General features: G+C 38.1%; 1 protein-coding gene, 1 long non-coding RNA gene and 1 pseudogene across 9 annotated transcripts in view; 1 reads left to right on the top strand and 2 right to left on the bottom strand.

Annotated features, from left to right (window-relative positions):
• Positions 1 to 13272, bottom strand: part of ADGB (androglobin) — a 157242-nt gene that overhangs the window by 5775 nt on the left and 138195 nt on the right. Inside the window, exons 32-33 of the mRNA XM_067010977.1 lie at positions 8417 to 8593; positions 7566 to 7668 (exon numbers count right to left, since the gene is read on the bottom strand). Of these exons, the coding sequence (XP_066867078.1) occupies positions 7566 to 7668; positions 8417 to 8593 (280 nt within the window). The remainder of the gene's footprint in view (positions 1 to 7565; positions 7669 to 8416; positions 8594 to 13272) is intronic.
• Positions 1 to 13272, top strand: part of LOC131767981 (uncharacterized) — a 392450-nt gene that overhangs the window by 330191 nt on the left and 48987 nt on the right. The gene's annotated exons all lie outside the window — the stretch shown is intronic.
• LOC131768208 (calcium-independent phospholipase A2-gamma-like) lies at positions 10531 to 12434 on the bottom strand (annotated as a pseudogene).

Below are 13272 nucleotides of genomic sequence, written 5' to 3'. Positions count from 1 at the left end.
AGATCACCTCCAACCTTTGGAAGAGGCACTTTCCAGAGGCCTCCAGAAATACGAGGGAAATTGAAAGCAAAGTTTGAACTCTTGACCTTGATGATGGCTTGGTGTTGAGAAGGAATGCATAAGAGTGAAATCCATAATGATATTATTTACATGTCCTCTGGCATTATGAAGGAAGTTGTTCTAAGTTACCTGCTATATATGAAAATAGAAAGTAGCAAGAATAAGGTAGCATTTTGGGAGTCACAAATAAATGAGTACATAAATATATTTATATGTATATATGTATATAAATGTAGAGGCCAGAACATGTAAATCTCTCACAAGGACTGTAGTCTCCTATGGGCGCTGCTTCCTCAGGAATGAGGGCCAATTTGTGGTGCACCACCAGCAGAGGTGGGAGCAACACACAAAGTTCCAGAGAACAGCTAGGTAAGCGGACCCCTGATTTTCAAGCAGGATTCCTTCTACAGCAACAGTACCTGGGGTACATGGCGGCGTTTCAGTGCTATAGGATGTACTAGGACCATACAACTCTTCTTGGTGGGAGGGGGAGTAAGTTTCTTGCTGATGGTGTGTAATTCAACTTATCATCTTATATTAAAATAAAATTGTAATAAAACATACTTAAGAATGCTTTGAAGCAGTTTTTGCTTGAGGACAGGCTGCTTTGGCCTCTAGGTCTTCTACCCCTGCTCACTCTTTTTTTTTTTTTAAACATCTTTGAGTATAACTGTTTTACAATGGTGTGTTAGTTTCTCCTTTACAACAAAGTGAATCAGTTATACATATACATATGTTCCCATATCTCTTCCCGCTTGCGTCACCCTCCCTCCCACCCTCCCTATCCCACCCCTCTAGGTGGTCACAAAGCACAGAGGTGATCTCCCTGTGCTATGCGGCAGCTTCCCACTAGCTATCTTATTTACTTTTGGTAGTGTGTATATGTCCCTGCCACTCTCTCACATCGTCACAGCTTACCCTTCCCCCTCCCCATATCCTCAAGTCCATGCTCTAGTAGGTCTGTGTTTTATTCCAGTCCTACCACTAATCTCTTTATGACATTTTTTTTTTCTCAGATTCCATATATATGTGTTAGCATACGGTATTTGTTTTTCTCCTTCTGACTTACTTCACTCTGTATGACAGACTCCAGGTCCATCCACCTCATTACAAATAACTCAGTTTCATTTCTTTTTATGGCTGAGTAATATTCCATTGTATATATGTGCCACATCTTCTTTATCCACTCATCTGTTGATGGATACTTAGGTTGCTTCCATGTCCTGGCTATCATAAATAGAGCTGCAATAAACATTTTGGTACATGAGTCTTTTTGAATTATGGTTTTCTCAGGGTATATGCCCAATAGTGGGATTGCGGGGTCATATGGTAGTTCTATTTGTACTTTTTTAAGGAACCTCCATACTGTTCTCCATAGTGGCTGTATCAATTTACATTCCCACCAGCAGTGCAAGAGGGTTCCCTTTTCTCCACACCCTCTCCAGCATTTATTGTTTCTAGAGTTATTGATGATGGCCAATCTGACCGGTGTGAGGTGATTTCTCACTGTAGTTTTGATTTGCATTTCTTTAATGATTAATGATGTTGAGCATTGTTTCATGTGTTTGTTGGCAATCTGTATATCTTCTTTGGAGAAATGTCTATTTAGTTCTTCTGCCCATTTTTGGATTGGATTGTTTGTTTTTTTGTTATTGAGCTGCCTGAGTTGCTTGTAAATTTTGGACATTAATCCTTTGTCAGTTGCTTCATTTGCAAATATTTTCTCCCATTCTGAGGGTTGTCTTTTGGTCTTGTTTATGGTATCCTTTGCTGTGCAAAAGCTTTTAAGTTTCATTAGGTCCCATTTGTTTATTTTTGTTTTGATTTCCATTTCTCTAGGAGATGGGTCAAAAAGGATCTTGCTGTGGTTTATGTCATAGAGTGTTCTGCCTATGTTTTCCTCTAAGAGTTTGATAGTGTCTGGCCTTACATTTAGGTCTTTAACCCGTTTTGAGTTTATTTTTGTGTATGGTGTTAGGGAGTGTTCTAATTTCATACTTCTACAGGTAGCTGTCCAGTTTTCCCAGCACCACTTATTGAAGAGGCTATCTTTTCTCCACTGTATATCCTTCCCTCCTTTATCAAAGATAAGGTGACCATATGTGTGTGGGTTTATCTCTGGGCTTTCTATCCTGTTCCATTGATCTATATTTCTGTTTTTGTGCCAGTACCATACTGTCTTGATTACTGTGGCCTTGTAGTATAGTCTGAAGTAAGGGAGCCTGATTCCTCCAGCTCCATTTTTCGTTCCCAAGATTGCTTTGGCTATTCGGGGTCTTTTGTGTTTCCATACAAATTGTGAAATCTTTTGTTCTAGTTCTGTAAAAAATGCCAGTGGTAATTTGATAGGGATAGCATTGAATCTGTAGATTGCTTTGGGTAATAGAGTCATTTTCACAATGTTGATTCTTCCAATCCAAGAACATGGTATATTTCTCCACCTATTTGTATCATCTTTAATTTCTTTCATCAGTGTCTTATAGTTTTCTGCATACAAGTCTTTTGTCTCCTTAGGTAGGTTTATTCCTAGATATTTTATTCTTTTTGTTGCAATGGTAAATGGGAGTGTTTTCTCAATTTCCCTCTCAGATTTTTCATCGTTAGTTTATAAGATTGCAAGAGATTTCTGTGCATTAATTTTGTATCCTGCTACTTTACCAAATTCATTGATTAGCTCTAGTAGTTTTCTGGTAGCATCCTTAGTATTCTCTATGTATAGTATCATGTCATCTGCAAACAGTGACAGCTTTACTTCTTCTTTTCCTATTTGGATTCCTTTTATTTCTTTTTTTTCTCTGATTGCTGTGGCTAGAACTTCCAAAACTAGGTTGAATAAGAGCGGTGAGAGTGGGCAACCTTGTCTTGTTCCTGATCCTAGTGGAAATGGTTTCAGTTTTTCACCATTGAGAACAATGCTGGCTGTGGGTTTGTCATATATGGCCTTTATTATGTTGAGGAAAGTTCCCTCTATGCCTACTTTCTGCAGGGTTATCATAAATGGGTGTTGAATTTTGTCAAAAGCTTTCTCTGCATCTGTTGAGATGATCATATGGTTTTTCTCCTTCAGTTTGTTGATATGGTGTATCACGTTGTTTGATTTGCGTATATTGAAGAATCCTTGCTTTCCTGGAATAAACCCCACTTGATCATGGTGTATGATCCTTTTAATGTGCTGTTGGATTCTGTTTGCTAGTATTTTGTTGAGGATTTTTGCATCTATGTTCATCAGTGATATTGGCCTGTAGTTTTCTTTCTTTGTGACGTCTTTTTCTGGTTTTGCTATCAGGGTGATGGTGGCCTCATAGAATGAGTTTGGGAGTGTTCCTCCCTCTGATATGTTTTGGAAGAGTCTGAGAAGGATAGGTGTTAGCTCTTCTCTAAATGTTTGATAGAATTCGCCTGTGAAGCCATCTGGTCCTGGGCTTTTGTTTGTTGGAAGATTTTTAATCACAGTTTCAATTTCAGTGCTTGTGATTGGCCTGTTCATATTTTCTATTTCTTCCTGGTTCAGTCTTGGCAGGTTGTGCATTTCTAAGAATTTGTCCATTTCTTCCAGGTTGTCCATTTTATTGGCATACAGTTGCTTGTAGTAATCTCTAATAATCTTTTGTATATCTGCAGTGTCCGTTGTTACATCTCCTTTTTCATTTCTAATTCTATTGAGTTGAGTCTTCTCCCTTTTATTCTTGATGAGTCTGGCTAATGGTTTATCAAGTTTATTTATCTTCTCAAAGAACCAGCTTTTACTTGTATTGATCTTTGCTATTGTTTCCTTCACTTCTTTTTCATTTATTTCTGATCTGATCTTTATGATTTCTTTCCTTCTGCTATATTTGGGGTTTTTTTGTTCTTCTTTCTCTAATTGCTTTAAGTGCAAAGTTAGGTTGTTTATTCGAGATGTTTCCTGTTTCTTAAGGTATGATTGTATTACTATAAACTTCCCTCTTAGAACTGCTTTTGCTGTATCCCATAGGTTTTGGGTTGTCATGTCTCCATTGTCATTTGTTTCTAAGTACTTTTTGATTTCCTCTTTGATTTCTTCAGTGATCACTTCGTTATTAAGTAATGTATTGTTTAGCCTCCATGTGTTTGTATTTTTTACAGATCTCTTCCTGTAATTGATATCTAGTCTCATAGCATTGTGGTCAGAAAAGATATTTGATACGATTTCAATTTTCTTAAATTTGCCAAGGCTAGATTTGTGACCCAAGATATGATCGATCCTGGAGAATGTTCCATGAGCACTTGAGAAAAATGTGTATTCTGTTGTTTTTGGATGGAATGTCCTATAAATATCAAGTAAATCCGTCTTGTATAATGTATCATTTAAAGCTTGTGTTTCCTTATTTATTTTCATTTTGGATGATCTGTCCATTGCTGACAGTGGGGTGTTAAAGTCCCCTACTATGATTGTGTTACTGTCGATTTCCCCTTTTATGGCTGTTAGTATTTGCCTTATGTATTGAGGTGCTCCTATGTTGGGTGCATAAATATTTACAATTGTTATATCTTCTTCATGGATCGATCCCTTGATCATTATGTAGTGTCCTTCTTTGTCTCTTGTAATAGTTTTTATTTTAAAGTCTATTTTGTCTGATATGAGAATTGCTACTCCAGCTTTCTTCTGATTTCCATTTGCATGGAATATCTTTTTCCATCCCCTCACTTTCAGTCTGTAAGTGTCCCTAGGTCTGAAGTGGATCTCTTGTAAACAGCACATACATGGGTCCTGTTTTTGTATCCATTCAGCCAGTCTGTGTCTTTTGGTGGGAGCATTTAATCCATGTACATTTAAGGTAATTATTGATATGTGTGTTCCTATTACCATTTACTTAATTGTTTCAGGTTGTTCTTGTAGGTCTTTTCCTTCTCTTGTGTTTCTTGCTTAGAGAAGTTCCTTTAGGATTTGTTGTAGAGCTGGTTTGGTGGTGCTGAACTCTCTCAGCTTTTGCTTGTCTGTAAAGGTTTTAATTTCTCCATCAAATCTGAATGAGATCCTTGCTGGGTAGAGTAATCTTGGTTGTAGGTTTTTTTCCTTCATCACTTTAAATATGTCCTGCCACTCCCTTCTGGCTTGTAGAGTTTCTGCTGAAAGATCAGATGTTAACCTTATGGGGATTCCCTTGTGTGTTATTTGTTGTTTTTCCCTTGCTGCTTTTAATATGTTTTCTTTGTATTTAATGTTTGACAGTTTGATTATTATGTGTCTTGGCGTGTTTATCCTTGGGTTTATTCTGTATGGGACTCTCTGTGCTTCCTGGACTTGATTGACTATTTCCTTTCTTATATTAGGGAAGTTTTCAACTATAATCTCTTCAAATATTTTCTCAGTCCCTTTCTTTTTCTCTTCTTCTTCTGGGACCCCTATGATTCGAATGTTGGTGCGTTTAATGTTGTCCCAGAGGTCTCTGAGACTGTCCTCATTTCTTTTCATTCTTTTTTCTTTCTTCTGCTCCGCAGTAGTTATTTCCACTATTTTATCTTCCAGGTCATTTATCCGTGCTTCTGCCTCAGTTATTCTGCTCTTGATCCCATCTAGAGTATTTTTCATTTCATTTATTGTGTTGCTCATCGTTGCTTGCTTCCTCTTTATTTCTTCTAGGTCCTTGTTAACTGTTTCTTGCAATTTGTCTATTCTATTTCCAAGATTTTGAATCGTCTTTACTATCATTATTCTGAATTCCTTTTCAGGTAGACTGGCTATTACCTCTTCATTTGTTAGGTCTGGTGTGTTTTTATCTTGCTCCTTCATCTGTTGTGTGTTTTTCTGTCTTCTCATTTTGCTTATCTTACTGTGTTTGGGGTCTCCTTTTTACAGGTTGCAGGTTCGTAGTTCCCGTTGTTTTTGGTGGCTGTCCCCAGTGGCTAAGGTTGGTTCAGTGGGTTGAGTAGGTTCCCTGGTTGGGGGTCTAGTGCCTCTGTTCTGGTGGATGAGGCTGGATCTTGTCTTTCTGGTGGGCAGGTCCACGTTTGGTGGTGTGTATGGGGATGTTGGTAGCCTTATTATGATTTTAGGCAGCCTCTCTGCTAATGGATGGGGCTGTAGACCTGTCTTGCTCTTTGTTGGGTTCTTTGTTCTCTGAGCTCTGTTCTCCACTAGGCCTTGTCCTTGACTTGTGATGAATCCCAGTTTTAGCCAAGAATCTTGCCAAACTAGTTTATCAAGAATCCCCCATTCTTGATATCCAATTAAACTCCTCTTCCTCCACCCTTGATATTTAATCAAATTTCTCTTCCCTGACCTTTGATACCTAACCAAATTCCTGTAAGTAATTTTTCATCCACTCCCTGCTAGTTAGTTATAAGTCCTCACTTGTTTCTGTTGTTTTCAGAGTTGAGTTCTATCTCTCCCCTATTGCAATAGTCATAAATAAAATCTTTGCCATCTTTAATGTGTCCAGTGCAATAAATTTCCTTTTACATACAAATTAGCACAACATTAAAAAAATTAATAATAAAATCTAGAGCCTAAAGAACAAGAACTGTATTCTATTCACCTTTATATTCCTATTACATTAAACTCTACCAATTAGAGGAGTGAGTACTTTAGGAGTTAGAAATATTTCAAATCCCAACTTGGTCACTTTTTAGATGTATGGCATAGGAAGAATAAGGTGACCATCTGAGCTTTGGTCTCTAAATCTACAAATTGGAAATAGTAAGGTCTACCTCATAGTTGCTGTAGGTTAAAGTGAGATAATAAACATAAAGCACTTTGAGCAGTACCCATCCCAGAATAACAGGATTGGGGTGATATTTATTTTTTATCTTCTTCACATGAAATGTTAAGGGACATTACTTTTATAACTATTGAGTTATACTCCTGAAGATGTAAAAGTGGAAAAGCATGATTTGGGATGTGAATGTCTTAGCCTCCCTGGACAACTCAGCATGGTGATAGATGGAGGTATAGCCAAGTGTTTGTGGGAAGAGCCCTGGGGTGATAGAGAGCTCTGTCTGCATGCTGCCTCTGTCCCTGGGCAGCTTGTGAATTTAGCAAATTACTCTGGGCCTGGGTCCTTACTGGCAAGTTGGAAATAATATTTATATCAGTGGGTTGATGTGAGTATTGGATGAAATAACTAGTATTTTATAGTTCCAGGCCCACAGCAAATTGTTCACTGAACGTAGTTAGCTTTCTTACTTTGATTCTTATTGCTATTGTTTATTGCTATTGTGATTAGAAAGGTGCCAGATTTATAGTTGTGAGCCTGCCTTCAAGTTCACATACTGCTACTTTCTAATGAGGCGGCACCCTTATTTCTGGTTTCATCTTTTCTTAAATGGGGAAGATCATACCTACTTGGGGACAAAGCGAACACCTGCTTGGTAAAAAGAAAATGCTTCAGAATGTATTTTCTTACAGAACTGCCTATAAGTTTACAATCCTATAATGAAATAGATTCTGAAATTTTTCTTTTTACCAAGCATGACTTGCTGACTAGCTTTGGAGAGGTGCAAGTAACAGCTCCGTGCTTGGGGCAGCTGGGGCAGGGTTCACTGACCTTCTTCCCCTTCTTTGGTTTGGCTCTCAGACATAGGCGTGCACTCAGCATCAGGTGTTTTCTTAATGAACCGGCTGAGATAATGGAGACGCGCCTGGGCAGCCTAAAGGACAGACATTATCAACACACATTACAGGCAACACCATCTCAACAGTACTCAAAAGACACGGGAAAATGTGCATGAATATGGCAGCCTGAACCAGACCAGCTCTTATGAATTACCAAAGAAAAATTCCAATTCTGAACCATCCATGATCTTGACAGTGATTTGTGAGAACTAATGAAGAAGAAGTCCTAAAACTCATATGCTGTGCATGCTAACTTAGATCCAGGGGCTCCTGAACCTTTTTCATCTGCCTCAATAGCCCTGAGTTGGGGACATGAAGCACATATAAATAATAATGTTTCACTATGGCAATGATTCTTATCTAAAATATAGAGAGGAGGAATCATGAGGTATGTGTATTCCACAAGGGCAGCACATGATTTTTCTCTGTCTAAGGTTGTTCAAAGTACATGAAAGCACATATTAAACATTTTTATGCTTTCTTAGTTGGGAGTGTTAAGGACAGAGAGTGTTAATCCCAGATGATGTGAAAGAACAAGGCGACCTACAGTTTGGGCCATAAGTGGCACCATTATGTGCTTTGCTTTTGGAAGTCATCTGGGTATCTGGATAATAATATTTCACAATGTGTTCAAATGTGGTCTTAATATTTAGTTAGTTGATGCCTGACGAAGTTCCAGATATTTCCTAAAGGAAAGACTATGCTGTTTCACCAATATGGCTCTTCCTTCAGACCACGCCCAGAAATGAAAGGTAAAAGGACAACTTTTTGAACTTAGGTAACCTTGATCGATCTTCCTGGCTCAGCCATCTCCCAGGCCTGCTTCATGGCTCGGATTTCATCTGCTCGTTCTGTATCTTTTTTCACTTCAAAAAAGTCTGCTTCATTGTATTCAGTGACCAACCTCAAAATCCAGTAGGGTTTATTTGGGTCTTCTTGTTGAGGGTGAGCAGTGGCTATCTGGCAAAGTAAAGTAAAAACCTTGGGGTCAGATGCTTTCCTCCTTTCAAAAGGATCTAGATTTTACCCTATGACCCATAATTTCACTTAAGTATTTAAGCCAAGAGAAATGAAAACATATATTCACAAAAAGACTTGGAAAAGAACATTTATTATAGCCTCATTCATATTAGCCTATAAAGGGGAAACGATATAAATATCTGTCAACTGATGAATGGATAAACAAATTGTAGTATGTTCATACATGGACTACTACTTAACATTAAAAAGTAATAAACTATTAATGTATACCACAGTGTGGTTGAATTCCACAGACAGACGTTATACAGAAATAAAGAAGTTGAGCACAAAAGAGTACTTCTTGTATGATTCATTTGTATGAAATTCCAGAACAGGCAAAACTTGCTTGGGGGAGAGTTATGGGGATGACAGAATCCACTGCAAAGAGGTTTAAGGGAATTTCTAAGCTTATGGAAATGGTCTATAATCTAAACCTTGACAGAGATGTGGGTTGCATGGTGAATTCACTTGTCAAAACTCACTGAATCGTACATTTAAGATCGTTGCATATCACTCTATGCAAATTTCACCTAAAAACGGTAAATAAAAATAATTCTAAATTGCACTTAGCCTCACTCATACCATCTCTTTACAAGAATGAGGGCAGGAATAGTTGATAATTTCCAAGCCTGGATATACTTGATATATATTCATTAGGAAAGTTAACATTTTGCTGTCTTGTAGGATCACTTTCACGGACCTTAGGCTGAGAGCAGATTGACATAGGACTTGAAAATGTCTATATAAGTGAGCCTTATTGGTAGCAATCTGGTAAGGAGATGAGCTTGAGTCTGATGAGGTTACTAGCACTTTACATAAGACTGAGACAATGTCAGTAATCCATATTATATAACGCAGATGGGGAAGTGGAGATTGGGGGGCCACTGAATAAAGTTTTCACGTGTAGTTTGGTTTTAAGGTTATCAAAAAGACCTCCTAGCTTTCTACAATATTCCCTTAATATTCTGATGAAAATTTCAATCTCACAATTGGATATTCTTTTATTTCTTCCTTCTAGAACACAGTAAATAAGCTTTTACCATCTTTTATGTTGCTTGATAAGTGAGTTTTTCAGAAACTTCTCTGGGATCAAGTTTTGATTAGGGAAGGGAACACTATGAAGGACTAAGGGAAGGCCACATGTCTATAAGAATTTATGGATTGAATTTAGCTTATTTGCTTTAAACTTGAATCGTTTTGTTGTTGTTAATGATGGGACTATTTTCTCAGAAAATTCAAATAATTGATTTTATAAACTGGAGCTACATCTAGAAAAGTTAACACACAGCATTATCTTGAAGTTTCAAGGGGAATAAAGTGATTGACTGGAACTTCACCTATGTTTTTGAGCAAAACAATGTTGAAGGAAACACATTTTGAATAGAAAATTTTATCTGGCTCTTTCATATTTCAAACGTAATTGTAATTTGATAGAGAGTGTTCCATTTGTCTGCATTTGTTTAGATGATATTACACTAAAAGGCAGTATTTGGATTGTAGAATGTAGCTAGTGAGAACATAAGTAATATAAATTTAAGAAGAAATTAGCTTTTCTGTATGAAATAAAATAAAGGGTCAAATAAATTCAACATGATTCCGGTGACTAAAGCAAAAATACGAAGTATATTATTATAGTTTTTGGTTTCCTGTTTGGCCCATATGTTAAATTTTCAAATATCGAACAATATAATACCAATAGCTACTAAAACCAACTAGCACAATATTAAGGTTCCTAAAGCTTAGTTCATTTTCAATGTCATAAAAACCCAATTCCCATGTGAATTCTGTAACCAAACATACCTTTTGTGCTTCAAAAGATATTCTAAACATTGTCTCTTTCAGGATTCCCTAGAATTCATGAGTATTTGAAAGTTAACTCAAACTGAATCCCACAGTTCCTTACTAAATTTGGTGGATCTTCTGAACAGGCTTTCATTTTGGAGAATATGCATACATTCTTCAAAATTTTGAAAAGAACAGAGGCTTTCACACATGTCAGTTTTTAGTTTTATCCAATCATTAGTTTTCTGAAGAACTTTTTACTTGACAATATTTTTGCAAGTTTTTAATTTTTTTTCTTCATTTCTTTCTGTGTACTTCAACTCTTTTACCTGCAGCTTATCCAGCTTTTCATTTCAACTTTCATCTAGAGGTAAAGTTTTTACACATGACAAGATTGAATCTAAAAATAGGTGTCAGGAAGTAATATAATAGATCATCAAGTATTATATGGGTTTCTTCTATATCTGTAGCACTGTTGATAACTTTAGACAGTTCAAGCTTGTGTATGTCACCGTGTTTCTCACATCACTCATGATGTCCAATGTCCTAGGCACTCTAATGGTATGTCTGGCCATATGCATGACATTTTACACTCATGCATTGCTAATGCTGAGGGTTTATTCAGAAGCAAATCTCCATTGTGATGAAGATCGTTTTCCAAATGCACACTTCGCACAGTAGCCTGGAACAGCAGATATGGCTCTAGTGGCCTTCCACATCATATACTGACAGCCTCCCAACTGGTAAGAGTTGATTCCAGGAAAATGACCATAGTTTCAGAAAACAAAAGTTGTTGGCACTTTCCCTCTGTTTACCGTGGTAATTACTGCAGCTACCTTAGGACTTCTGGGATTTCTTGCTGTTTCTATCATTGGTGGGTATCCCATTCTATCCTTAAGAATATTTCCCCAAGCTTGACTGTTGTAAAATGCAGGGCTCCAACTCATTTTGACTGTTCCAACAATGGCATTTTGTGAAAACACATCTCATCCTAATTTTCGATAAAGTTCCTCACATTCATCCAAGGGCATAGGAAACAGCCCCAACATGAAAGCTAATATGGCACCTGTACTTCCACCACAAATGCAGTCAGAGAGCTAGTGAACTGGCTTCTGAGTGAGTTCACCTGATTTCCCCAATGTCTAAAGAGCAACCACACCCCTTGTTCTTCCATCATCAATTGTGCGAATTAGGATTCCTCTTCCTTTCACTGGATTCATGCAGCCAAATTAAGGCCAGAATTTCTCTAACTGCAGCCTGAAGAATGCCATCCTTAATTTGTCTCAGTCATAATAAATATGGAATAATTCTTTCCTTGGCAGCCACTCCTTTTCCCTCAGGAAATTCTTGAAGATGAAAAGTCAGTTGTTCAACCCTATTAATGCAGAGCTTTGGCTCAGTTGTTCTTAATGCTTGAATAAATGCCCAGGTTCTGTCATCAATACTCATCCTGGCAATCTTGTCTTGTTGAAGAGATAAGCGCTTTTTCTTCTCTCCATTTTTGTCTTTGGGGTTTTTTTGTTTTAATGGTATGCGGGCCTCCCACTGTTGGGGCCTCTCCCATTGCGGAGCACAGGCTCCAGACACGCAGGCCCAGCGGCCATGGCTCACGGGCCCAGCCGCTCCGCGCCATGTGGGATCCTCCCAGACCGGGGCACGAACCCGTGTCCCCTGCATCGGCAGGCGGACTCTCAACCAATGCGCCACCAGGGAAGCCCCTCCATTTTTGTCTTTGCTAATAGTCTGCTCAGTTTTTAACTGCCTCTTCCTGTTCTTTGGACTGAATCATACTTTAATTTGGGAATGTATCCACCAAGTTAATTACCTACACTAAAGTCTGTACACCTTCAGTGGGATGAGAAAGAGAGTTAGTTGTACTTTGTTTAGTAGAAACTAGAAGAACCTCATTTGTCCTCTTCTTCCTTCCTCTGACCTGTATCTGGTACCGCTTGTACTCTTTTGTCTGGACTATTGCAGTGCTTTCTGATGGTTTTCCCATCTCTAATCCTTTCCCCTTTAATTTCATACCCTTAAAAGTCACCAAGGTATCTGAAATGTAAATCTGATCATGTCAGTACACTTCTTAAAGTCAGTACACTTCTTAAAGTCCCACCTCCCAGCCCTGTGCAGCCTAAGCTGTGATTGCAAATGATAGGAAGATTTTGTCCTCACAGGTAATTTGTTTTGAGTTCAGTGTTTTTAAGTAACTTGAATTTGAGTATCTTTAGGACTCTGCTTGCACTCCTCAAACTTGCCACCCACATACTCTTCCTTATCCTTAATCATTGGGATTACCTACCTGGTCCTGAAAAAATTTGGAATCAGGACCCCTGGCTTGTGGATAGAGTCCCAGCTTTCTAACCAGGCTTTCTAAAAGGCTCCCCTCCACCTGACCCTTATTTACCCTTCCAGCCTCATACCCGATACCTTAGTGGTTCAAAAACCAAATTGTGTTGGATTTTTACCTCTGAATGTCTTTGCTCACTGATTCAGTTCAGGACTCCTCTAGGCAGAGGCTGAAATAGGTACCTATCCTTTCTACCACTGTGTATACCATATCTAACATTACAAGTCTCTCTTTACTTTCAGTCTCCTCCATTAGATTGTGAGTTCCTTGAAGGTAGGGACTGTATAATATTAATATTAGAAACTCAAGTCCCCCAAACAGTGTCTTACATATTAAAAGCTCAATTAAAGCTTTTTGACACTAAACTAAGGAAGACTGCTTACAGAAGGTGCCCAAGGAATGCCTTTAAGGTATCTAGATGATTGCTGGAAACAGGAAGATGGACTTTTTCAGGTTTTCCTCAAAAGATATGGGAAAATAGGGACCCAAT

The sequence above is a fragment of the Kogia breviceps genome, chromosome 13 (assembly GCF_026419965.1).
Source record: "Kogia breviceps isolate mKogBre1 chromosome 13, mKogBre1 haplotype 1, whole genome shotgun sequence".
Classification (NCBI taxonomy): Eukaryota; Metazoa; Chordata; class Mammalia; order Artiodactyla; family Physeteridae; genus Kogia; species Kogia breviceps.
This window is presented reverse-complemented; position numbering and strand designations above follow the sequence as displayed.